The sequence below is a fragment of the Megalobrama amblycephala genome, linkage group LG10 (assembly GCF_018812025.1).
Source record: "Megalobrama amblycephala isolate DHTTF-2021 linkage group LG10, ASM1881202v1, whole genome shotgun sequence".
Classification (NCBI taxonomy): domain Eukaryota; kingdom Metazoa; phylum Chordata; class Actinopteri; order Cypriniformes; family Xenocyprididae; genus Megalobrama; species Megalobrama amblycephala.
This window is the reverse complement of record NC_063053.1, coordinates 14,068,817-14,094,930: the sequence shown is the minus strand read 5'-3', so window position 1 is coordinate 14,094,930 and position 26,114 is coordinate 14,068,817. Positions and strand designations below refer to the sequence as shown.

Sequence of the window (26,114 nt, the reverse complement as noted above, 5' to 3'; positions counted from 1 at the left end):
ATGCAAAACCTGATGGCATTATCCAGCTCAAATGGATAACGGTGTAATCCATTTGAGAATGATCCCTCATGAAATCATATACAAACCCAACACATGTACACAAGCTTAACTTACAAGTACATAAAACTCTTACGAGTGCACAACCATCTCTCCCCTCCCTTTCACACCTCTGGCCCTCAATGGTACTTACACACATACATTATAAACATGCACACAATTGTATCTTTTCTTTAAATGTGTCCCAACACACACCCCGCCATCAGCCACTATTTCCGTTGTGCGCACACACCATTTGGCTGGGGTTTATTAAAAATTCACAGTTTGTTCCATTAAAGATTCACCACAGCAGTGCTGTTACGTTTATCAGGCCTCTGCCAGTCACCCTCCAGCGAGCAGTGAGGAAGCATTCCGGGGCCCTGATAATACGGCAAGGCCGCGATTCTGCAGCTGATCTGAGGGAGGTCAGAGAGAGTGAGAGAGATGTGGAGAGGTAGAAAGTGCTGAAGGTCTTAGCCTCTTTTTCCATTTAGAGCTACGGCAGGCTGTGCATCTCAATTATTCAGCAGTGTTTCACGCGCCTCCTGACATCACCACTGCATGCTCACGATGCCTGCGTCTCAGCCACAGGCTCCACGCTGCCCTGGATCACACCACTGACCACCATCACACACACACACACACACACGCACACGCTACAAGCAAGCACGATACCATTAGTATGTTCATCCAAACCACACGTCCACAGAACTGTATAGGAATAATGTTACATCTGAGGTCTTCAACAGGGTACTGGAGGGGTCTCAAATAATTCATCTGATCTCAAATCATTTTAATGAAAAATAATGAAAATATGCATTAAATTGATTATTTTTAAGTGATTATTTCATGAATAAATAGAACAAGTTAATATTAAAAACTGTTTCTTTGCATTTATTTTGGATTTAGTACTAGCCTCGCAGTTCATATGGGTAGGGTACTTTGTACCATGTTCGTCAGCCACCACCAAAGACCATTTCTGACTCTGAAAAACCCCAATTTGAAAGAAAATATCTGTAGCTACTTCCATTACATTGTGACTTTAATGCATTAGGATTTATGAACCAACAATGAACAATTTTTACAGCATAAAATAAATTAAATTTAGAAAAACAGAAATGAATGGTAATTTATACTTACAATAAAATATTAAAAATAGATTAGCACATGTGGAAATTAACATTAACATGAACCTAAATTAATAAATGCTGTAAAAGTATTGTTCATTGTTGGTTCATGACCGTTTAACAGTTTCACAGCAAAAGTAAAAGATCATGTTCCTGTTATTTGTTCTTAGCTGGTGTGCTTTACATATAACATATATATATATATATATATATATATTAAATTGAAGCATTACATTCAAATAAATTCAATATAATATATAACTGAAATTTAATCAAACTACACAATGAAAAATAAGAATATAATAAATAACAATCTTACAAGCCATTTGGAGCACTACTATAAACAACAACCCATACTGTGGCAGTCTCAACATACAAGAGAGTACTGCACTCTATATACTATAAGATATAATAATAAAGTAATTGCAGACTGCCCTGGCCTTTGCAAGATGACTCAGAGATGATAATAGCTTATGCGTGTCCGTTAACAGGTTGGCATGTCGAGAGATCTCTCTGGGCTTTGATTAAGGCCAAGGGAATGGGGAGATTTCACGGGAGGGGGCTTTGGCACTTGTGTGGGCTCCACCGAATGAATAGCGCTGTTGCTTTTTAATGCAGTGCCAGCCAGCATGATGAAGAGTTTGAAGAAAAACAGTTGCCAGGTTCCTTGAAAGGAAGCCTATGAGAGTCGCCAAACTATGCTGATCTAATTACCTGTTGCTTTTTGTCCAAGGATCTTTTTAAATAAATCTGTTGTTTACTGGCCATCCATGGGGACCGTAGCGTACACAAACGCATACGCGCACAAAGAGAACAGGATCTGCTGTTATTCAGCATGAAGGTCTACAGACAGAACAATCATTTCTCTAGCTCTGGCCATGTGTCCGCTCACACATTCTCACCTAAAAAAGCAAAAAAGGCCGAAGGGAACTGCTTTTACATGAGACCACACGTTACCACCCACTGCATCCGTACCCCAAAAAAATAAACAAAACACTGTAAGGTAGTGGTTCTCAAACTTTTTAGAGTGTCGTACCCCCGAAGTATTTAACATCCTTCTGCGTACCCCCTCTCTTCCACTTAGACTGCAGTCATACCTTTTGCATTAAGGGACAGCTATAGCATGAAAAAGGCTGATATAACAAACTGACAGTTTATTAATAACTGCATGAAGGCACTGAGTTGAATAATGTCTGTTGCATAATCCAATGTTTTTCTCTGGGTGAAATAATTGAATACTTGCCAAAACAAAAAATCTGTACAAAATATAGCAGGGGTCAACAATAAGGACTGCCGGATGGTCCAGTGCCATCGTGAACGACACTCGGGACAGTTGATGAAACTGTCAACGTCCTGTTTGGGCCAGTGCTGCATCGTCACAACAGTTTAGCATTTGCATGTGATTTTAATTTAAATATTCAAGCGCAAAACAGAACTCAATTAGGCACAAATACTGAACTATGTTCTCTCTCACATCTTCTTGTGCTTGAACAGACAAATTCACACAACATTATGTCAAAATACATAGTCAGTTATGTCTTAAGTGCCTGTGAACAGTTGAGAAAGAAAACGCATGTGTATCAGTACCTTGGATCTGTGCATTCGGTCTTAAAGTGACAACAGCCTAATATTCCTGCTGCGCTGCTGTCTGTGCTTTTAATCAAATGACAAAAAAATAAATAAAAATAAATAAATAAAAACTGCTCGAGTGATTAACTTTAGTAATAAGGATTAACATATATTTAATATATATATATATAAAATAATTCTGCTTTCCTGTTTACAGAGACAATATATATATATATATATATATATATATATATATATATATACATACACACACACACACAATATATTGTATTAATTTGTTTGTGCAAGAAAGATTCCTTAGCATTGAGCCCTGTAGAGTTTGTTACACTCACTTTAGTAGGGAAAAAGCAGTCAATCTCTTTCTGAAGTAGCACAGAAAGGATCGATTGACAGAAATGCAATATAATATACATAACTATGTTTTCAGTGATGTATAAAGACCTTACATAGTGAACTGTTATGTTTTTTTTACCTTAGAATGAGCCATTTCTATCCACATACACTGCGGGTCCCCTTACATGTTAAGTCGTCATTTTGTACTGGCATGTTTCTACAGTAGCCCTAAATGGACAAACTGCTCTTCAGAGCACGTTCTGACTGGCTACTCTCTGCTGTCTCAAACAACATCTTTGTCCTGTGCTGGCCACTGTAGTTTCTCTATATTGCAATTTGCAAATTCACCACTAGATGCTGCAAAAATTTATGCACAGAATGAGTTTATTAAAGAAAAATGTAATGTTCCATAATAATATGTCAAAAATTAGTTAATGTTAAGAAATGTTTGATAGCAAAAATAACCTCTGAAGGTTGTCATGTTGTCTTATTTGTATTTAGTTTTTTTTTCTTAGTTTCTTTTTTTTCTTTTTTGTGCCTCTCTTATGTTGCTGAATGTTAAATGGATGCAGTCCATGTAATAAAGTAATATTTGATGATGCAGAGATAATATACCTTAAAGTATGTGTTTCTGAACTTTTAAAACATGATCAAAACAGTAATCTATTTTATTGACAAAATTTTAAATAAGTGAGCAAGTGACAAATATCGGTATCATAATTGGAATTTGCCAATAGTTGCTTGTTAAATTGGGTATCGGCCAAAAAAAAATGTATCTGTGTAACATCTGTGAATGTCATTCACTAACGTTACTAGGCGACCAGTAGTGGGAACGCTCACTAACGACCTCACCGCCAGCCACTGGTGACATACAACGATAAAGCCGTTTGTAGTGTGTGAACACAGCATAAAAAAGGTACCCCAGGTCTAAACTGACACCATTGGCACAGAGCCGCCTCCAACTTGTCTGATTGGCTAGCATGTACAGGCATGAAAAATTCCGCTTTCCTGTTTACAGTCAAATGTGATTTCTCAAAACACCCATTACTGTGATATCTGTCAGGCATAAGGACATCTAATGCATGGTATAAGAAAAAAACAGCAGCTTTATTAACAAAGTTATGTGCCACAACAGCAAGAATTGCATGTCAAATGCTAATTTTATTTCACAAACAAAACAGCAAGGCTATTATTACGTTATCGTATTCACTTCCTTTCATTGCGTGCTGTGCAGTTCATTTTGGCAGCTGGTTATCAACTGTTAAAAAAGTTACCAGTGTGATATATGATGTTTAAAAATACTGAAGTGAGCAAGTGACAAATATCGGTATCGGAAATGGAATCTGCCAAAAGTGGTTTGTTAAATTTGGTATCGGCCAAAAAAAAAAAAAAAATCATATCGGTGCATCCTTAGCAAAAACACATTTTGTGTGAATGACCCCTAACAAGCCACAAGATTAAAAATCAAGCCCCATTTTGGCACATTATTGTTACTGCATTTCAGTCTGTGTGAAAAGTTCACACAAAGTTAACACAATTACTTTGCTATCATGATCAATCTTTGCTGCCACCTCCAAGTAATCATGCCCATGCCTAGCTGACAATCCAAAAGAGTAATTTAATTAAAATCCATTTCATTTAATTCAAACCTAGACAGCCCAACCTGATACCATTGGAGGACAGGTACACAAAGTGTCTGTTGCCCGAAATAGATCTGCTGCTTTTGTTTGCGATGCAGGTGAAACAGTGGCTGAGGCTCATATATCCCCTACCATCTTCACCAACAGCATAATTAGTACTGATGATACTGACAGTGATTAGTGACAACTGAGATGGAGAAAGAATGAATGAACGAAGTAGCATCAACAGGTTCCCTACATTAGCTGTTACACTTCTGAGAGCACAGCACAGACCCGTCCAAAGTGAGACAAATTACCAATATTGTTCAGTCTGCTTGATGCAGAATGGAAGGACTAATATCATTATACCTCTGTGCTTCCTGTTAAGCATTGTGGTAGGTTAATGTACCTCAAATTAGCATTTCCTCAAAGTACAATCAGACAGCAGTGTCTGCCATTTAAAAAAAGAAGAATCAGTCATAAGTGACCAGTGGCCAGTTGAATAAACTGCTTAGATTTAGTTTTGAAAGTTAGTCATCTAAATTTTTTCTTCAAGACTGGTCCTAGCTATTTAAAGTCAGTTACATAAAAAGGTAGAGCGGCCTATTTTGAATTGGAAAAGTACAACTCACCCATTTGTTAACTGCTAGTTGGTCTAACTAACTAGTTCTTAAGACACAGTCTTTCTGAAAGTGTACTAAATCACAAATAACGCACATCTGGTCAGATTGAAAAGAAAAACCCTAGTTACACTGATGGTGTATTGACACTAGTAGAAGATGTAATATTCTAGGAAGACATTAAGGCGGATCAAAATGCATGAGCCCAACTAACAGGACAGCAAAAGCAAAACCTTACCTCTTGCTGACAACTTTTTTGTGTTGATGATCTTAGCAGCATATTCCTGGCCGGTTGATTTCTTTACACATCGCCGAACAACAGAGAAGGCTCCCCTGTTTAAAAGAAGCACAGCAATACATGTCAAAAATAACACAATCAAACAAGCCTGATATTCAACTCAAGCAAAAAACATCACAATCTTAATGTTACAAATGAAGCTAACAGTGCCCGCCCACTTTTGCAGTGGCCTTGGTTTCTTAAGTATTTTTCCACATTCATTTTGCTATAGCCACATCCCACAGGGTTTTTTTTTTTTTTTAACAAAAGTCTTCATTAAAGCGTTATAAGTCATGAGCCAAACCAACCAGGTAAGAAAAGAATCACAACCTTACACATTTTAATTTGATGCAAAAAAAGTATTTGAAAATCGGACAAAACAACAAAGATACAAGATTGTGTACTTAACGGCTTTATGAGGGAAAAAAATGATGAAAAATGATGTAGAAATAAAAATACTGATTTAAAGATGCTGATAATGTACATATAAAAAACATATTCAAGTTTACTGCAAAATATGCATATCACAGAGAAATATTTGAAATAGTTCAAGAGCGTAGGGAGAGTGACTGTCACATAATTTGCAGAGCTTCATGGGAGTGGACGGGCTCTAAAATGCTCTTTTGGTTGCTTGTTTTGATTCTCTGATTGGTTGAGATTTATTTGCACAGTCATGGGTAATGTAGTTTTTAAGCAGGAATTCCACTGTTAAACACTATTATTTAAAAAAAAAAAAAAAAAAAAAAAAAAAAGTTGAAAATGAGATCTGATGGCTTCAACAATAGCATTTACCATCGCTTAACCTTGTAGCTCACAGAAGGTCTGTCTTTAAAGGTTTATAAGTTATCATTCAAAATTAATCCTCCTATCGAGAATTGATCGATTCCCCTTCCGGGGCCCAACTTTTGCACTCTACTGGACAGAAAATCAGGAAAATAATGTGACGGCAACATTTTGACTAGCACTAAAAAAAAAAAAAAAAAAAAATCAGCATTAAAGGTGATACTTAAAACAGGTCATTGTATTGTATTCCAATAATCTTAAAATTAATTATTATTTAGAGACCAATGACTGTCCAGTGAGGAAAACTAGCTGCATGTGATGGCCGCATAATTATAATTAAGGCTGCTGTTAATGATTTATGCACAAAACATACTTGTTTTATGCCATTTTTGGCTACTGCTATGATACTGCTCATAGTCAACTATCGTGAGCTATGACGTGAAAGATAGCAAACAGGGAAAATATTCCATTTCTGATTTTTAAGAGCTCTCTGAAAATGATTCAGGCACTGGTAAAACATCTACGACACTATACTGTTATATTTACAATTTAAATGTAAAAGTGTACTCATAACACACAGCTAGTTTTGAATGAAGAAAGAGGCTTTTTGGGAGCAGAATGGTGTAGGTATGGCATCTAACAGCAGGGGCTAAATTAATCAAGCTAACCAGTTACTCTAACCCATTATGATGCATTCACACTGATAGCATTTAAATTGTGGAGTCGCTGTATGTTAATTTCTAGTAAGCTCTGTTCAGCTTAGTCGCTTTGCTAACAGTTGCTGTCAGTCATGATGTGGAAATCACTGTCAGTTTGAACACCCCGAGCCCCGTTCACACCGCCAGCGACACACATCCGATAAAGCCACATGTACCTATTAATTTTCAATGGAGAGCTGGCGACTTCTGGTGACACGAGTGACAGTGACCATTGCCAACAGAATGTAGGCGTGTCAAGCGACGCGAGATGCGACAAAATATCAGAAATTTTAACTTTATGCAAATGAGCAGCGAATTTCCCGAGCAACAACCAATAGGAGTGAAGACTGTTTGAATGATATTTTAGTAATTTTTGACAGTATGAGTGGGTTTAATTCTTGATTTATTGATGTAGTTAATAATTTAATGCACTTAGCACTGCTGTAGTTTATATAACAACACTCTCCAACAGCAGAATGCTATTGCTAATTCTTTTAAGTCTAATTTCTTGTCAAATTAGAACGATATCTTAGTTTTATATATAATTTGTGATTGCATATTCTAAAAATTTAGCCAGACGTGCAGTCTATCAATAACATTAAGAGCGACAGCACTGGGAACGCCCACAAGCGTCTTCACAGTATAGAGACTAGCGACATACTGTACAGTGACAAAGCGTTGGCAGTATGAAAGGGGCTTAAGCTGCGTTCACATTACCAACGACACGCAGCAACAAAGCGACACAATCCCATTAATGTCCGCCGACAAGACAAAGGTAATTTCTCAGTCACCGTTGGCAACAGGATGCAGGCGTTTACAGCGATGCAAAAAGTTGAGATACGTTTAACTTTATGCAAATGAAGAGCAATTTTTGCGATAGTGTCGAGACAACCAATAGGAGTGGAGCGCACGTGATCCGTCTCAACATCTTGCAGTGGCGTGTCGAGGCAAGATGGAGAATTTAATTTTAGTGGTCAGCAACTTTCCTATAATTTATGATATGTCTCTGTGTCCATGCTGAGCCGGAAGAGTTTTGAGAACCCAGACTGGCGCTTGTGCCACAGATAAATAAAAAGAGCACTCGCCGTTTCTTGTTTTAATCTTTAATATTAATCATTTATGTACTAATTCCATTTATATTTAGTCTTTTCCTTCCAAAATGTTCGTTTGTAGCAGAAAGAAAACTGATTTGTTGTCTACAACATGGAATAACATCGTGAATGTAATTCACAAACGTTACTAGGCAACCAGTAACGGGAACACCCACTAGCGACCTCACCGCCAGCCACTGGCAACATGCAGCTAAAGTCGCTTGTAGTGTGAACACAGCATAAAAAGGTAGCCATTCCTAAACTGACACCATTGGCACAGAGCCGCCTCCAACTTGTCTGATTGGCTAGCATGTACAGGCATGAAAAATTCTGTTTTTCTGTTTACAGAGACAAATTTCTCAGATTACTGTGATATCTGTCAGGCATAAGGACATCTAATGTATAGTATAAGAAAAAAACAGCAGCTTTATCAACATAGTTATGTGCCACAACAGCAAATGCTAATTTGTACATTTCACAAACAAAACAGCAAGGCTATTACTACGTTATCGTATTCACTTCCTTTCATTGCGTGCTGCGTTTTTGGCGGCTGGTTAACAACTGTTAACAAAAGTTACCAGTGTGATATATGATGTTTAAAAATACTGATGGAAAATCTGAACCATTTGCACAGCTAAGTTCTTTCTATCAGTTTTGTTAAATAACAGATAAAAAGCAATTCAGCAGGACCTTACATCCTCATGTGGACCCTAACACCTCCAATGTGTTCCGAGCGCACCTCCAAGTTAATTCGATAGCTATTTCTTAAAACAATCAGCCAAAACTGACATACAATTTAATTATAAACATATTTCCAGTATGTTTTATTTGTAAGATATCTGCTATTAAAGCAATTTGTATACTACGTAAATCCAAAATGCTCTTTTACTAGCTCACTCATCGATTCGGATCAATGAGTTTTTGATTCAAGAGCCGCTCAAACAGATTCAATATGATTAATAATGAATCAAACAATGCTAATTCACTTCTTCGGTTGCTGGTAAACAAATAATATAGGCTCTAACGTTAAAAAATAGTAATGTGAAATCTAAATCATTCAGTTTTTTACAACAGGCTCAAAAAATGATTCAGCAGGTCTTTATGCCATCATGTTCTAAAACGTTTCAATAGTTCAGTCATGTGCAGATATATTGTTTTTTTTTTAAATAAAGTTTTATATATCGTGTTTATTTACTAAGTTAAAGCTTTTATTAAAGCAAACTCTGTCTTGTATGTGTTTACACTGTAATATCTCTGCTATTCGATTATTAAAGTCGTTTGTATGAGTTGTTGACTCAAATAGATTCAATACGATTCGCGAACAATCGTGCAGGCCGGTTCTGTATACAGGTTCATCTGGTTCATTAAAACGACCCCACTATACAGAAAAGATTCGTTCACGAATTGGACAACGCTAATTTACTTCCTTCATTCTCGCGGTGATGTTTTTGGCGGCTGGACAACAAGCGTAACCGACCGCCCAATGACTCTGCGATATATGACGCCCAAAACAGCAGTATTTTCCGTAACTATCGTTACACAAGTCTGCAGCAAACCGTACTATCACCCTGCGCGGCAGCAGTCATCAGTGATATCTGATCAATGCTACTGAATGCTGTAAAAGTTTAGGTGTGCATTCAACACACGGACTCAGATCACAAAGCCTATCACATCAGACTGAAGGATTTCCCTTTCTAACGAATGTCGTTCGCATGTCGATAAAGTGTAACGTTAGATAAAGTATTGCATCTTGCATCACGACGACACGCAGACTCCGAAAGCACCCTGTGGCGCGCGAGCACGATGTTAGGAAACGCATCTAAAGATAAACAAAGAAACGAGCTTTGTGAACGCCGAGGCTTAATAATCACACCGAATTGTTCAAATCGACTCAATCAAGCTTTCCGTTAGCGGTCTGCACTGGCTTTTGACATGCAAGACCGATACGCCTCTGTATGTGAAGGCTGCTGTCAACACACTGAACTAGACACAGGCAACACGGTGAGACACAATGCAGTGAGTGAAGAGAGAGTGAGTGTAACGCGTCACACAAAATGCAGCGGCGCGGTCGCTTACTTTCCGAGCTCTTCGTACAGCTGATATTCGTCTGTAAACCTGGTGGAGGTTACAATTGTAGCCATGTTGCGCTTTACGAGGATATCGCCTCTCTGGTGTCTCCGGGACCGCCTCGCTCAGGTTTCGGGAGATCTCTCGCTCACTCAAAGGGAGGGAGAGAGAGAGAGTGGAGGAGGAGGAGGTGGGGAGAAGGAAGAGAGAGGTGCTGGTAAGTAGCGCGTGTGTTGGTGGAGGTGGAGAGAGAGAGAACGCAGCCAGCCACGCGAGATTTTCTCTGTCGACGTCGAGAAGTGACAAGCACGGTTCGAGCATGCGACAAGACTAGAACGACGTCGCGCTCTTGCTGTATGATGAACTGACTGCTGCGGCGTTTTTCGTGTAGAGATGTCTGAACGTGAACAAATCTTTTTTGTGGAGTCGGATCTTTTCAGTGAATCGGTCGGATTTGTTCCCCCAAAACCGGTTTGAACAATTTGTTCAGGAATCGAAGTCAATAACTCAGGATTCGAACATGTCCGAGTCGACTCGTAGTGAGCCGAGAGCTGATAATAAAAGCAAATGATGGAATGAAAGGATTTGGCTAAGCAAAAGTAAGCTTTTATAATTAGATGAATGAACAAAAAAAAATGGAAATACAATTAATACTTGGTTGTGTACAAGTTTTATTAAAACACATCAGAGTTGATTTGAATATAGGCCTACCCACTTTATCTTTCACAGAAGTATTTCCTGTGAAAGTGTGAGACTTCCGATTCATTAGTCACTGTAAGTAAATAACTTGAAGTATAAGAACAGTAAAACTGCATCAAGCAGCATAATAAACCGTTTGTGTACAACTACAGTGACTGTCTGACACAAGAAACCTTGCAAATTCATGTTTCAAATGGCCAAAGCTGCTTTTGAGTTAAAAAAAATAAGATATATTGCAATGTATTAAAATTAACAAAAACTACAAGAGGCCTTATACAATTTTAGTATTGCTTTATTATATCTTAGTAGGTGCTGCATTGGCAGCACCATTGGTCAGTTATTTTTCTTGGCCATATGTTTGACTGAAAGCTGAATCATTAAAATGTCGATTTTACAGTCCCCCTAACTCATATTCATAAAATATTCAATGGTTATAAAGGGCACTTCACTGGCAGTCTGTATTCTAGTTTCACAGTGCTTATACTGTGTTCTTGACAGATATCATGACAAACTTAAACACTAATATAACTCTAAAAAACTATTTTAATCCATCCCTGGAAGACTAGATCTACTTTCTGTTACTTGGAGGAAACTAACAGAAAACTTTTGTTTCATTATGGGTCGTCAAAGGTGCCCAGAGTAGCAAAGGCCAGGCAAGTTCATTGTTACTTGGTGTGTCTTTTTATCTTACACCTTTATGATTATTCAGGTAGGGTAAGGATATTCAAATCTAGCATAAACCATAAAGTACTCACTTGCCTGCAGGAATGACGTACAAGACTCCCTTTCGGTTGTTCTTTTTTGAGGCTCAGTTTGTAGTTATAAGTCTTCCACGTCACTCCTGAAGAACTTCCACCTGCAGACAGGTGTGCACTTTATTTAGGCTAGATTTGACTAACCTTACCCTACCTGAATAATCATAGGGTTAAATGTGTAAGATAAAATGACACACCAAGTAGCAACATAGATGCAGATGCTTCGAGCTACACAAGCTCAATACCATGTGTAGGGTTGGGAATCGTAATAAATTTTCCGGTTCCGATTCTGGTTCTGCCTAATGATTCCGGTTCCAGTTCCATTAAAATAATTAAACGACTAATAAAAAATAATAGTAAGGGAAAAATGCACAATACTCAACTCAAACAGTCCTTTTTGTGTTTATTATTCTTATAAAATGAATTTAACAGACTGCTAATCCCATATTCACTAACACTTTACAATAAGGTTCATTAGTTAACATCAGGCCTACATTAACATGAACTAATAATGAACTGCATTTCTACAGCATTTATTAATATTTGTTAATGTTAACATTTACTAATACATTATTAAAATCAATAGTTGTATGTGTTAACATTAGTTAATGAACTGTAAACTAACACAAACAAACTATGAACAGCTGTATTTTATTAACTAAGGTTAAAGATTAACAAATACATTAACAAATGCATTGCTCATGGTTAGTTCATAAATGAACCTTATTGTAAAGTGTTACCACAAATTAGATAAGATGCTTGAACACACATGTAAGATCCAGACAGGTGAAACAATATTTTTTTTTTGTAAATTGGATTCATAGATTGTTTCTGAAAGAATGATTCAGTGATAGACACATTTTTCACAGAATATTTGTTGCCACCTAGTGGCGTAACAATGCAATCGATACAGTCGTTATTTGAAGTCCAGTTACTTTCAGAAGGTAGGCTAATTTATTATATTTTGATCGGTAACATCAGCGCTTCTATCCGAATAATAAACTTTTGTATACTTCTGTTATAATTGGAATATTTGTCAGACAGAAATAATGATACTGTGCGTTTGAAAAGATTGTGAAGCTATCTACACGACAACTCTCTTCAGATCAACGGCAGCGCGAACGCAGATTTGAATGTCGAGATTTTATTTTTGTCAAAGGTTTAATATACATGGGTGAATCGTTGTCTTTTAGGAATTAGATCATGTGGGTGATGAAATCGAGAACGCGATCTTTTTTAAAGATTAATCGTGCAGCTTTGTGCATCTCTCTCTCTCTGTAGGCCTATACTGATATCTGACCTAGGCCTATACGAGTAGCGCGAGGGTTTTTCAGTGCATTCATTGCTATAATATTCATAAGGATGAGACGTCTCTATTAAAGAATAGGCTACGCTCCCCGCACTTCGCCCACCCATCACACCAGAACCGTTTTCGGAACTGAAACTTAGAAATCTTGCACGGTTCCGGTTCTTTTCAAAAAAACATACCGGTTCCCAACCCTAACCATGTGTGTCATTGCATTTCAAAATGACCAAGTAAATGTATAGACCTCTTTAGAGCAGACGTCACAATTACGTCACTTGCAGCTGCGCGCGCATAGTGGTTGCAGAAAAATAGCGGTAGCAATTGGAGGAAAATGTGCAAAATCCACAGAATAAGAGAAAAACGTTTTGTTGTGCCTCTGGATGTTGGAATCGGAATGCAAAAAAATATAGTCTTCATTTTTAAAGAAAACCATCGTTGAAAACGTCCTTTGAAGCTAAATGGAGACGTTTCACAGACTGCACTGATGACACCTGCAAGGATTAGTCTACTATTAAAGCAGGAATTTGATGTAAACAGTAAGTCTACATATTATTACAATATTCACATATGCAGTTCAGAGGACATACATACATAGCAGTTACAGCATGAAATAATATTTAAACCTATAACATTTTACATAGATAACTTTTAAACATAGTCTATAAAATTTTTATTTCACAATTCTGACTTTTTTTCTTGCATTTGCGTGTTTATGACTCCCAGTTCGGCCATTATAACTCGCAATTGTGAGTTTATTTCACAATTCTGAGGGGAAAAAGTCAGAATTGCGGGATAAATTGCAATTCAGAAAACGAGTATAACGAGTTACAGGATAACGAGCATATCTCACAATTCTGTTTTTTTCTTTGTAAGAAATGTGAGATATAAACTCAGGTTTGTGAGAAATAAAAGTCAGAATTGTGAGATATAAACTCGAAATTAACTTTTTTTTATTCTTTTATTTCGTGGCTTCCATAGACTGCTACTGCTCAACTGTCATTTTCTGCAACCAGGTAGGCTCCGCCCATAAAAAACGTCATCGCTGTTTGCAAACACCAAATTGGTCTATTGTTGATGTAGTTCCTAATAAGATGAACATATCTCACTAGCATCTTGTCAATAAATAGCCGTGAAATAAATACAAATGTCAATCACTGGTAAAAACAACAATCATACATTTAAATAAAAAAATTAATTGATTTACTCATATGATGCAAGACTGCTTCAGGTTTGATCCACTATATTAGTCCATTATGTAGACTTTTATCGCTTCATAGTAAAAGAATGTAACAATACTCTGTCTCATGGCCGTAAATACTCTCTCTCTTCTTTCATGGTCAACCTTGTGAAGCAAAACAGTCAGATTAGAAATTAATGCATAAGAAGTGCAGGGACTGTAATTACACAGAGGCAGGTTGATATGAAAGCTTAATTAGAGCAGAGTAGAGGTGGGCGGTTATTAATTGCAGTGTTCCTGTAGTGCTGTTGCTGTGTATGGGAATGTGTCCTTGCATGCTGGGAAAAGCCACATTTTGGTATCCTCAGTCCTCTGCAAAAGCTCAGCAGCAGAGACTGGATGGCTTGCTGCCAGACAGCATCAGTTCTTCAGGAAAATGAAGTGCTTTTGGCATTTTAGACCATATTTCCAGATCATGTTTGAATTATTTGTGAGATACATAATGTGCCATAATCAAGCTGTTTTGTCTATTAGTGTTTGTTGATGTAGGTTCATTTTGCATTTAGAACTGAGCTACAGTAAAAACAAAGAGGTATCAGCACTGTCATGCCCTGACCGCATTATCACTTCATCTGTGTAATTGAAGATCAACTGAAGCGTCACAAATATCAGGAGCATTTTGTGAGGATTAATTCAAATGTATTGTATTACACTTGACATCTTTACATTAGCACAATTGCCATATTAAAAATTATAATTTGCCTTTAATGAGTTTCCTGTTGCCCTGTGTAGCAATGATTGTGTTGCCACACCACAGCATTATGTTGCTTTATTGATTTGTGAAACAAATGTGTTATCCACTACTGCTCTTAGTTGTGCCATTAAACAAGGATGAATTTAAGATGTTGTAAGCGATTTCAGTCATTTTGCTAACTTCCGCCACACTAGGCTGCAAATTAGGCCACCCGCATTCCTTCAACAATCTGCCCTTGCTCCAAACCCCACCTTTTAAAGACATGTCAGCAAACCAATGTTGACAAACTCGAACATCCACAATGGATTACAGTAAAAGAAAAGTTACAAGTGTGTCCCAGTGTTTGTTTCATCTATTTGCTGTGTTGTGCTTATTGTATGCCACAACGAATGATGCCCGATTTGTCAACAAATGAGCTGATTCTTTTTAACGATTCAATCAGTACAGATTCACGAAACAGTCACAAGCAAATTAGTGATTGGAATCAGTAATCAAACAGTTACAGATTTCACAACTTTGAACAAGAATCATGTTTTGGTTATGTCCAATTTGGAATTAATCAAAGATTGTTACAGCAACATTTACTTTGAATGTGTGGGACTTGAATCAGCCTTCCTGAATGATTGTTCATGCAATTTAAGATACAATTTTAAAGAGTTTTGTAGTATTTACAATGTTATTGTAAAAAACAACAGTGACAAAAATTAAGTTATTTTCCAGAATAGTGAGGCTCAGTTGTAGGATTGAATGAACTGAGGAGCGCTTTGTTTGGGAGTGGCATATTGGAACCATAATGTAACATATGACTTTCATATATGAAAACTTCCCATGTAAAAGCCTGTCTGAAATTTTCTTCTAAAATGCATTTTTATCAAGCTTGTATGTTTAGTTTCAGTAATTTCACTTTAATGGCAATTAATAGGTCCTTTTCATTGCCATTAGTGAAATAACTGAACATAAACATACAAGCTTGATAAAAAAAAAATGCTAATTTTATAAGAATTTCAGATGGCACTTAGAGGCTTTTGCATCTGAAGTCTTCATATCATATATTCATAATATTTCTTCTAGTTTGAATTATAACAAACTGACATTTATGTGGAACAAATGCATACAATCTTCTTATGATCTTCAGAGTGATGGCATGGCATCAGATCTAAATACAGCCTAAAAACATTATGTTATATAACTACAACATCCCTTCATTACAGCATATAGCATGAGTGATGAAGTGATGACATATTTTGACCCCTAAATATTTAATTTTTGGAGCCCTAGTCATTTTTTTTTTAGTCCGAGCACCTGTATCTGTCAGGTAGTAAGGACATTTTATGTGTGGTATTTCAAAAAACAAATCACTCCTAGCACCTTTAAGAGATGCCAAACTCAGCATGTGTTCAGTATGACTCATACACTGTGAGGGAGTTAGTTGGATTGCCCATTGTGCATTCTTACCACAGTTGAAGTCTTTCCAAAGTGGGCTGAAGCTGTTTTGAGTTGTTGTCAGAGATAAACAGGAGGAGAAAGTGTTTTTGTTGCATTGGTGAAATTACAACACTTACATCTGCTTATGAAGGAATAATAGTTAATGATATAATAATTCATCCAGGTACATTCCTGAATTTTCTTCACTTCTTTAGAATGGGCATATAGAAACAGGAAATAAAAATGCTCTCTGGACTATGACCTAAGATAAGTATACAACAGATTTACATCATAGATTGTAAAGGTGCGGCCACACTAGACTTTGTGTATCCAATCGAAAAGTCTGAGGAAATTTATTAAAAATTGTATTACGTTCTGCTGCTGAACACAAAATAGATATTTTGAAGAATGTTGGTAGCCGAACAGTTTTGGTGCCCATTGACTGCTATTCTATGGAGGGAAAAATACATTTCTCAAAATATCTTCTTTTTTATGGCCCACAGAAGAAAGTCATACAGGTTTAGATCGTCATGAGGGTGAGTAAATAAATACTGAACCATCCCTTTAGCATTTAAAAGAACTCGGCATTATTCAGCAATAACAATTCCAAGGAAAGTAGGAGCAGATCAGTCAGTTTGAATCATGGTTTAATGAATCTTTAACAACAACGGCCTCCAGAAACAAAAGATACACAGTACTTCTTGCCGTGCAGCTCTTAAAGTAAACAAATGTTTTGCATTATCTTAACTATGTACTAACGTTACTTTTAACTGTGTATTGACTTTTACCCTGCTCTAGATTCCTTATCTTCTGACAATGAAGCGTTTCCTACTGTAGACTTAAGGAAACATTCTCCTTGTTTAATTATTTCATATGAATTGTGTTTAATGCAAGTCACTTCTTTGCAGGTTGATAGAGGTTACTTTGCCATCTTTATAGGAGGACTATGTTATTTTGAACAAATCAGATGGATGGATTGTTTTCTAGGATCGCTGACAGACAACATGATCAGAAATACACACAACTACATCAGATTAAAAGCTGTTACATAGGAGGTAAAATTGAAAAGTTATTTTCAAAATATGCATTACATTGAATACAGAGCACATTTCATCACTTCTTGTGAATTGTGTTAAGTCTCTTGAAACTGGGAGATGAATAGGCCAAGAATGTCTTGGATAAAGGCACAGTCTTCATACCCAAGAGTGATCATCCTCCTCCTCAAATATCCCTCATTTTACATAAAAGAAACTACTGTATCATTCTTTTCCTTGCTCTTATATTCTTGCTTCTACATCTGCACTGACCTGATCTACTCTAACTAAGAAGGAATGCAAAAGGATGAGAAACAGGTGGAGGAGAAAGTGCAGAAACAATGAAGAATCGTGTGTTATTCTGGTTGTGGTGGGCTATGTCAGAGCGGATTTGGATAGAGCACAAGCATAAAAGCAAAAGGTAGGAGAATGAGAGAGGCGTGAGGAGGAGTGCAAGGCAGAGGCATGTCAGAGAAAGAACAGATAGATGAGAGAAAGTGAACCAGGGGGTGGATAAGAGAACACTGGTCCACGACCAAGCGAAGAACAATATAAGTGCTTTAGTATTCCCTATTAAATCAATGCCACTACTTGCATAATTTTCTGTAGCCAAATAACTGGATCATCGGATAAAGATCTACATTAAGTGCTTATGGAGTCACATGTAATCAAATTCATTCTGCTCTTGTCTGGATCCCATTAACAGTAGGTGATCTGAACTTTACAGTAAAATCCATTGCATCATACAGATGGGATCTTCTGTCTAATATACTCACACCTGTTGAACTACTGTGTAAAAATCCTAGTTTACGATGCAGGCAAGACATCAAGAGTTCCTGATGTTAACATCGCTGCACATATTTACACTGCCAGTGTGCCATGAATTGTCTTTCAAAGATGAGTGAAATGGACTGCCAGCTTAGTGGATCTTGTCCACAACTACCTCTACAAGTACAAAGCAGCCCTTTGCATACGGGTTCCAACCTTTTTGAACAAGGCCCTGAGTTTGCAGACTTTGCAGGTACTCTTGGATCTGGCCTTTCTGTTTATGCTGTCTGGTTCCTCATCATCCCCTTCATCTCCTGCCTCTTCCTGACCTAGCCAAGGAGTCCACACCCCTCCATGAAGTTGCGGGTCCGCCATCGGGTCGTCTGGTGGATTGCGTGGAGACACAGCTGTCCGGTTGTACTCGGCAAGCCGGGTCAAGAGCACCTTGACCACCTCAGGACGTGCCTCTGCCAAATCTGCCCTCTCGTAGGGATCAGCAGTAACGTTGAAAAGCCAGACAGACTTCCCCCGCTGGTCTCGTCTCTTTTCCATGCCCTGCCACTGATGCGGACCTCCTGGCATCGTCTGTGGAGGGAACCAGTCTCCATCGCCTACATTTCCTGTCAGAAGTTTCCAGTCACCAGCTCGAATGGCTGCACGCACTCCTGTATCCCAGATCCCAAAACCATTTAGAGTTAAGAGTCTCGGGTCAACTTCTCCATGCCTGCGTGACACTGGATCAATGTTGAAGAGGATTTCAGTTCGTGGACAGGGAAGGCCACTACTTATAGCTCCCCAAACATCTTGGCCGTCCAGGTGGCTGGAATCAGACTCTCTGTATCCTGCAAGAGACAGCAAGGTCGGGTACCAATCGGAGATATGAATCAGAGCCTGACTCACCACCCCCTTCCTTTTCAAAAGTGGGCTGTGTACAAAGCCAACTGCTCGAACTCCACCTTCCCAGTAGGATCCTTTGCCGCCACGCAGGGGCCAATTACAACCCCCTGAGAGAGGTTGGCCCCCGTTGTCTGAAGAGTAGATGAGCACAGAGTTGTTGTAGTAGCCTCGCCCCCGCAGCTCACTGACAATCTCCCCTACTGACTCGTCTACGCCGCTCACCATTGCGGCATAGTGGCGCCGAGGTCTGTTGCCAAGGGTCTGGTAGCGTCTGAGAAGATGCCCAGGAGCTTGTAACGGTGTGTGCACAGCTTGGAGGGCCACATATAGAAACAGGGGCTTCCTCTGGTCATGATGTCTCAGGATTTCTTTCACTCTGCAAGAGTCCAAATGATGACAAAAGCTTGCATGACTCATTGCAGCAAAGTATTTGGTTCACAAATGGTTGCAGTTTCTCACCTCTCTGTGTAAAGCCTTGTTGAGTAATTTCCACTCAGCTCCCAGGCTGGCCGGTCTCCATCATGCAGATCGAACCCACAGGCCTCTGTACCGTCACAGCTTTGGAAGTTAAAATGGTCTCCGCTGCCCGTCAGTGATCCAAGGAAGCTTTGAAATCCACGGCTCGTTGGCAGACACTCGGGCCGGCAGAAACCCAGGTGCCATTTCCCTACCATGTGGGTGCTGTAGCCAGCCTGCCGGAGCCTCTCAGGGAGCGTTGGTATGTCGGGGGGCAGGCAGAGAGGCTGCCGTGCACGGATGATCGAGTGTTGAAGCCCAGTGTGAATCTGATACCTGAAGCAATAGATGGTGGTGGTGATTGTGATGGAGGAACACTGTCTATACAAGAGTGCCTCAAATTTGCCCAGCAGAGTTTAGCTAAAACCATGATCAAAGTCACCTATTTGTAATTTTCTAGTAACTCTGAGGACCTTGATTAACTTGCTCAAGTGTCTTTGATTAGGGTTGGAGCTGAACTCTGCATTAGAGTGACCCTCCAGGGCTAGATTTGAGGAACACTTGTCTATTACCAATAAATTCACTGAGTTTAACCAAAACAGAACAGCAACTAATATTGAATATTCCTAATAATATTAAATTAAACAGGACAGGATAATACTAATAGTAATAATATTATGATTAATGGTATGATACAATAGTGGCATTAGAACAACAATAGTAGGTCTCTTACCGTCCAGTCATAAGTTGGCTTCGTGAGGGGGAACAGATGGGCTGAACATAGTAGTTTTCCAGTTTCACCCCTTCGCCAGCTAGCTGGTCCAACACGGGCGTGTGGATCTCTGAGCCATGGTACCCGATGTCATTGAAGCCTTGGTCATCCACCATTACGAAAACAATATGTGGGGGAACTCTGCCTGGTCTGAGAACCTTTCCCTCCATAGTGTGTAGCAGTCCTAGCGCCAAGCAGAAGCCAAGCACCAACACATCCATAATTTTGGACACCAATCCACTAGGTTGCTTGTTCGTTGACTAGCCCTTTGGTGACTCTAAATGTTCTAAATGTTGACTTTCAACTTGAACCAAGTTGGATTAACAGAGAAAGCTTGCTGTTATTATCCATCATGGCGCATGAAGGTCCTTCTTTCCCCACTAAAGTAGATTTTGCTCTTTTAATTTTGTTTGAAACAATTGCTTAATAAAATCCGTTCTGTAGGTCTTCTCGATTTGTTATGCTAGGATGGTATACTGTATGTCTGAGAAACTTTGTGAGCTGAGCTGAATTGTCCTAGAGTAAACACTGCTGTCTTCTAACAGGACCATGTTACATTCCTCTAGCACACACCTACGGGATCAGGATAATAGAACAGTAATCAAATATGCGTTATACATCATTTAAAAAAGGATTCCATCATAAATTGAGATATTTTCAGTTTATAGCACAGAGTTTATATACTTTTAGCATTACTTTTTATACTTTATACACTGTGTGATGGTGCATGTGAATGTTTCTTGATGAGGGGAATTATTACAAAAAAAAAAAAAGGAATATGATGAAAATATAAATAAAAACAACAAAACAACAACAACAACAACAAAAAAAAACAAAACAAGGAAATACATTGTTGACACCACCTGGTCAGTAAGTGAATTACACCCAACTATTAACATGTACTACAGGACATTAACTGTGGATGGTACTGACAAAACAAGCATTAGTGCAAGTGAAGCAGTGCTGATGAGACAAATCTCACAGATTGTTTCACTGATACTTTACCTCAGAACCACAAAAAAAAAAGCATTTTACCTGATAATAAGTTCCCAGGACAGATGCTGTGGAAGTTGACTTTCCTGTATACAGGCTAACTGATGATTACTGTGGAAGTATGCATGGAAAGGACAAGCACTGATCTGTTGAATAAAGCTCAATAAAGCTTTTACTTGTAATGATTATTAGATGCACATCAAAATCACCCAAAAATGAAAACTCTGTCATCATTTACTCCTCCTCATGTTAGTCCAAACCTGTATGACTATTTCTTTTGCTGACGTTTGCAAACACAACACCTACACCAGGAACAACTATAGGCCATGACAGTAGATTACTGCTGTAGTTTTACAGACGAAGGTTGAGAATTAAAAAGGAGGAAACAAACAATGACACACAAGCGCTCTTTCTTCTATGAGAGGAGAGGTGTGGCACACATATCCCACCCTCTGAAGGGCTATCGACCGCACTCAGGTTTACTCTGCCAGCGATATCCTCTCTGTAGCAGAGAGGAAATCAATGCCACAAAATGAGTCAATTTCCTACATTAGGCCAAAACAGACGACAATCTCACCCAAGTGGGAAATATCACAGCCATTTCAGTGCAGGGAGAGAAAATGGAGGAGGCAGCCAGAGGGAAAGAGGGGGAAAAAAAACATTCAAAATGAGCAGCCTGGTCTGTCAAGGCTTTAGTGCAACTGGTTTTGCTTCAGGACCCAGATTTTACCTTGGACATTGTGGCAACCCAACATATTACTAAAATGATTGACACTAAAATGAAACCTGAGTGTGGCCATTTTACTATGAGAGACTAAACAGGTGTCGAGTAGTACAGACATTTAATGACGTAAACAAGCCTTAAAGGTATTTTGAAGAAAAACATTTTTTTTTTTTTTGCCCATACAATGAAGATTTGAAAGACATGAACAGACAAAAGCAGTTACACAAATTTTCCTCAACAGTCAAAAGAAAGATATAGGTTTGGAACGAAATTAGTAAATGATGACAAGTTTCTTTTCTATCTCTTTTCTATATATATTATATATAAAATAATAATTAACATTTTTGGACAGTGACATCTAAGCCTTTCTAACAAGTGGCTCTTTAACACTACCAAAACTAAATATACATGAATACACACACAAATTCAAAAGAGGTGTAAAACCCTTTTGTGGCCAAACACCCAGTGAGCACATAAAGCACGTGTTATTAAAGGGATAGTTTACAAAAAACTAAAAAAAAAAAAAAAAAACTGTCATCATTTACTCACCCTCAAGTTGTACAGTTGCTGAACACACACACACACACACACACAAAAAGAAAATATTTTGAAGAATGTTGGTAACTGCAGTTGACGGACTTCCATTGACTTCCATAGTTGTTTCCCCTCATACTATGGAAGTCAATGGGGCCCTAAGCCTGTTTTGTTATCCATATTCTTCAAAATATTTTTTGTGTTCAGCAGAAGAAACAAACTTTAATCAAAGGATGAGTGGAAATGTTCTAGAGGTGCAGTGTGTGTATGCGTGCATTATGTGAGATGAGAAGAGCATTAAGCCACAACCAAACTACTCAAGTCTGTAGCGCCACCGTGTGGAGCAAAAAGGCACAACAATTACAATGTTACTTGAGCTACCAAAAGGAAAATGAAACTGAATGCAGTTATTTATGCATTTATTTACAAAACTGACTAAAGACAGGTGCACATCAGGCTCTTATGCATGGTGTTGGCATATTTAGAGAAACTTGTAAGAAGACTGCATTTTGAAAGAGAAACTCTTTCACATTTATGTATCTTTTTACAGACATATGTTTTCTCTTAGCAAATCTTCCACAGGAAGCTCATTATGCAGCAGTGTGATCTGTGGTGAGGGAAATGTGGTTTGCTTGAAGTCACTGCGATGGAGACTGAGCTACTTAAAAATATTTATGTATTCACTATTAGACACAATATGGCTGTTACACACATTTTTTCTTCTTGTGCTTTTGGGCATTTAATATAAAAATATTAAAAAAGTGCTTCCCTAGACAGAACTGTGTGTGCCCTTTAAAAGTTGATTTGGTAGCAACACCCACAGGTAGCTATTTTCTAGGCAGGACAGTACAGCTCTTCTACTTGAATGAAGAAAGACCCAAAATCTCTAAAACTGATGGCATTTTAGGAACATGCATTTAAATATAAATGCTGTTCTCTTGAAATTTATATTATGGTTTTCACAAAAAATATTAATCAGCACAACTGTTTTCAACATTGATAATAATAAGAAATGTTTTTGAATACCAAAACAGCATATTAGAATGATTTCTGAAGGATCATGTGACACTGAAGACTGGAGTAATGATGCTGAAAATTCAGCTTTGTCTTCACAAGAATAAAGGACGTGAAATTAAAACAGAAAATTTTAAACTGTAATAATATTTCACAATATTGCTGTTTTTACTGTATCTTTGATCAAACAAATGTAGCCTTGGTGAGAATAAGAGACTTCTTGAAAAACCTTACTGACCCCAAACTTTTGAAAAGGTATATATAATAAAATAAAATAAAATTCAGTAATCAGGAATCAGGATTGTGACTCCATGAATTCGATCGAATGAGGTGCCAAAAGATTTCCACCACTACTTTTTAGCCCATAACATTCTTTTATCCCCCCAAAAAAGGTTCAATTTCAGATCAAATGAGTCACACAAACATATCCAACCTCTCTAAGGGTTTATTAGAGATAATACAGCGTTGGGAGTTTTTAAAATACATTTTTTACAAAAAAAAAAAAAAAAAAAAAAAAAAAAAAAAAAAATAGACAAGACAGCAGCTTCTCCTTGTATAGCACAGACTAAACAGTACAGCACAGCCCTTCTCCTCTCTCGCTTTCACAGCTCCTGACATACAACACATCTGCCACAGCATCTACATTAACTTCCACGTCAGTGTGCGTAGTGTAGAGGAAAGTGCATGATTAGGATAAATACGGGGAAACACCTGATAAGACACTTGAAATAAAAGCTTTCCACTGGATTCTAGTGGGAGACGAGTCATTGTAAAGATGCTCCCTCGATTGCATATACTTACTTACCGTTTGGTTTCTGATCCAGCTTTGTGCGTTTGTGTGTGTGGAGAAGAGAAGGGCTGCGGATCTGACTGTCCTATTCAAACAGAGCTCTGGCTGTACACAAACGCTGTCAGGCTCAACTGATGTCTATTCAGTTATAATCCCACCCACCCGGACCCAAAATATACAACGCTTTTAAATGTACAATGTTTTACAATCATTCCTCAGGCGAGATGAGCAAGGCTAGACCATGTGTGTTTTTGTACGAGTACAAGTGTGTATTAACACGCTTAAGTCGCCAGTAAATTCATGCTTGTCCACACTGGTTGTGAGTTCTGATCCTGATAGGCAGTCTGTCATTAAGACAAGACAAGGGACAACATTTCCCAGCATTCCCTCATCTTCAACATGTCAAACAGGGCATGGGAGCACCATGACAGCAGGGAGAGGCAGAAGTTTGCAGTCCACTCAAAGCCGTCAGTCATTTCATCTGCTACTATAGTTTTTGAACCAAGTGGTTTTGGTACCTCTGTAGTGAGCGGATACTGTTTTTTTTAAGCGTTCTGATACTGGAGGTGCAGGAGACATCCTCTCAGCTCCAGCTGGTGCTCTGGAGCTCTTCTCTGAGCCATGTAGGTAATGCCTGGCCCAGCCGATTCAGCAGCCGCAATAATTCCAGGTTATGTTCCCGGTAGTACTCCGTCAGAAAGGCACGTGTCTGGGAAAGACACAAACAGAGATGTTTCAGGAAGCCTGCAATGTATAACTGTTGCATGTCCTAACTAATAACAGCTTGTAGCCATGACTAATAGGGCTGGAACAATAAATCGATAATCTCGGAATAAATAGAACGTCCAATATAGAATGTCCTAGAGTACCTTTACTTAAATGAGCACTTATTTACCTGCTACAGTTTTTGTTTTATAACAAAAACTTCCCAGAAATGATTTGAAGTAGTGGTCCACAAATTAAATAAAATTAAATAAAAACATTAGTAAACTTAATTATAATTAAATTATATATATATATATATATATATATATATATATATATATATATATATATATATATATATATTTGTTAACTTGTATGGTAAGTGGAAAAAGTAGTAGTAGTATATTATTATTATTATTATTATTATTATATTATTAATAATAATTTTTTGATCGACATGAACATGAATAATAAAATTAAAAGAAGTATCTGATCATCCTCCATAACATGGTCACTATATACATCTCATACCGTCTGTAAACTCTTGCGTTACCGTAGCCTCACAGTGGAAAATGAAATCATATCTGTACCAGTGGGGCCGGATTGGTACGGAATGGAATGGTTAAGCAGCAAGAACGGTTTGGCTCGACGGTAGAAAAGCGGCTACAGATTCACATAGCGGAATCAGCTGATAATTTTAACAGATGTGTTTTTGTGTATATTTATTGTTTTTTTTCCATATTCTTTTTGCTTCATTAAGCAATAAACAAAAACATGACAAACAGCCTAGAATGACCAAGAGGCTATATTGTTTTTGTATTCCACTGAGCTATTTTTCTGAAAACCGTTGGTCTACAAACCAGACAAAGTCATCAGTTCAATTGTTTTCTGAAAACTGTTGAAATTGTAAACATTAAGACTAAATTGAACCAAACATGCTTGTTGTTTTTTTACAAGTTAAAACATATCCAGCGATATATGACACATGACCATCCGTGTTAGTGTGAGGTCGAGCCAATCACTTCTCGCTGTCGGTGAGTCACACGTCTATAACAGCCTGTCCTTGCCAC

General features: G+C 38.0%; 3 protein-coding genes across 27 annotated transcripts in view; all 3 read right to left on the bottom strand.

Annotated features, from left to right (window-relative positions):
• Positions 1-10,583, bottom strand: part of camk2g2 (calcium/calmodulin-dependent protein kinase (CaM kinase) II gamma 2) — a 70,646-nt gene extending 60,063 nt beyond the window's left edge. For 5 of the 18 annotated variants that reach the window (XM_048204692.1, XM_048204687.1, XM_048204691.1 and 2 more), the window contains exons 1-2: positions 10,251-10,582; positions 5,564-5,658 (exon numbers count right to left, since the gene is read on the bottom strand). In XM_048204692.1, the coding sequence (XP_048060649.1) occupies positions 5,564-5,658; positions 10,251-10,315 (160 nt within the window). In that variant the 5' untranslated portion in view covers positions 10,316-10,582. Of the gene's footprint in view, positions 1-5,563; positions 5,659-10,250 lie in introns of all 18 variants that reach the window. The other 13 variants (XM_048204689.1, XM_048204686.1, XM_048204690.1 and 10 more) reach the window with 9 other exon arrangements.
• A 6,404-nt stretch (positions 10,584-16,987) lies between these two features.
• Positions 16,988-22,551, bottom strand: si:dkey-174i8.1 (arylsulfatase I). The gene is made up of 3 exons (XM_048204685.1): positions 20,246-22,551; positions 19,516-19,848; positions 16,988-19,432 (listed from the first exon to the last, which is right to left on the bottom strand). The coding sequence occupies exons 1-3, from the start codon at positions 20,503-20,505 to the stop codon at positions 18,337-18,339; spliced, it is 1,689 nt and encodes a 562-aa protein (XP_048060642.1). The 5' UTR covers positions 20,506-22,551; the 3' UTR covers positions 16,988-18,336.
• Positions 22,552-24,058: 1,507 nt separating this feature from the next.
• ndst2a (N-deacetylase/N-sulfotransferase (heparan glucosaminyl) 2a) overlaps positions 24,059-26,114 on the bottom strand; it is a 123,387-nt gene continuing 121,331 nt past the window's right edge. For all 8 annotated transcript variants that reach the window (XM_048204675.1, XM_048204681.1, XM_048204676.1 and 5 more), the window contains one exon: positions 24,059-25,048. In XM_048204675.1, coding sequence (XP_048060632.1) covers positions 24,923-25,048 — 126 coding nt within the window. In that variant the 3' untranslated portion in view covers positions 24,059-24,922. The remainder of the gene's footprint in view (positions 25,049-26,114) is intronic.

What these genes read in the sequence shown, in the direction of transcription:
- si:dkey-174i8.1 (XM_048204685.1), bottom strand. Translation starts at nt 20,505, where the DNA reads ATGGATGTGTTGGTGCTTGGCTTCTGCTTGGCGCTAGGACTGCTACAC. An exon ending in AGCCAACTTATGACTGGACG is followed by an intron (nt 19,849 to 20,245) that starts GTAAGAGACCTA and finishes CTATTGCTTCAG; the next exon opens with GTATCAGATTCACACTGGGC. An exon ending in ACAAGGCTTTACACAGAGAG is followed by an intron (nt 19,433 to 19,515) that starts GTGAGAAACTGC and finishes GGACTCTTGCAG; the next exon opens with AGTGAAAGAAATCCTGAGAC.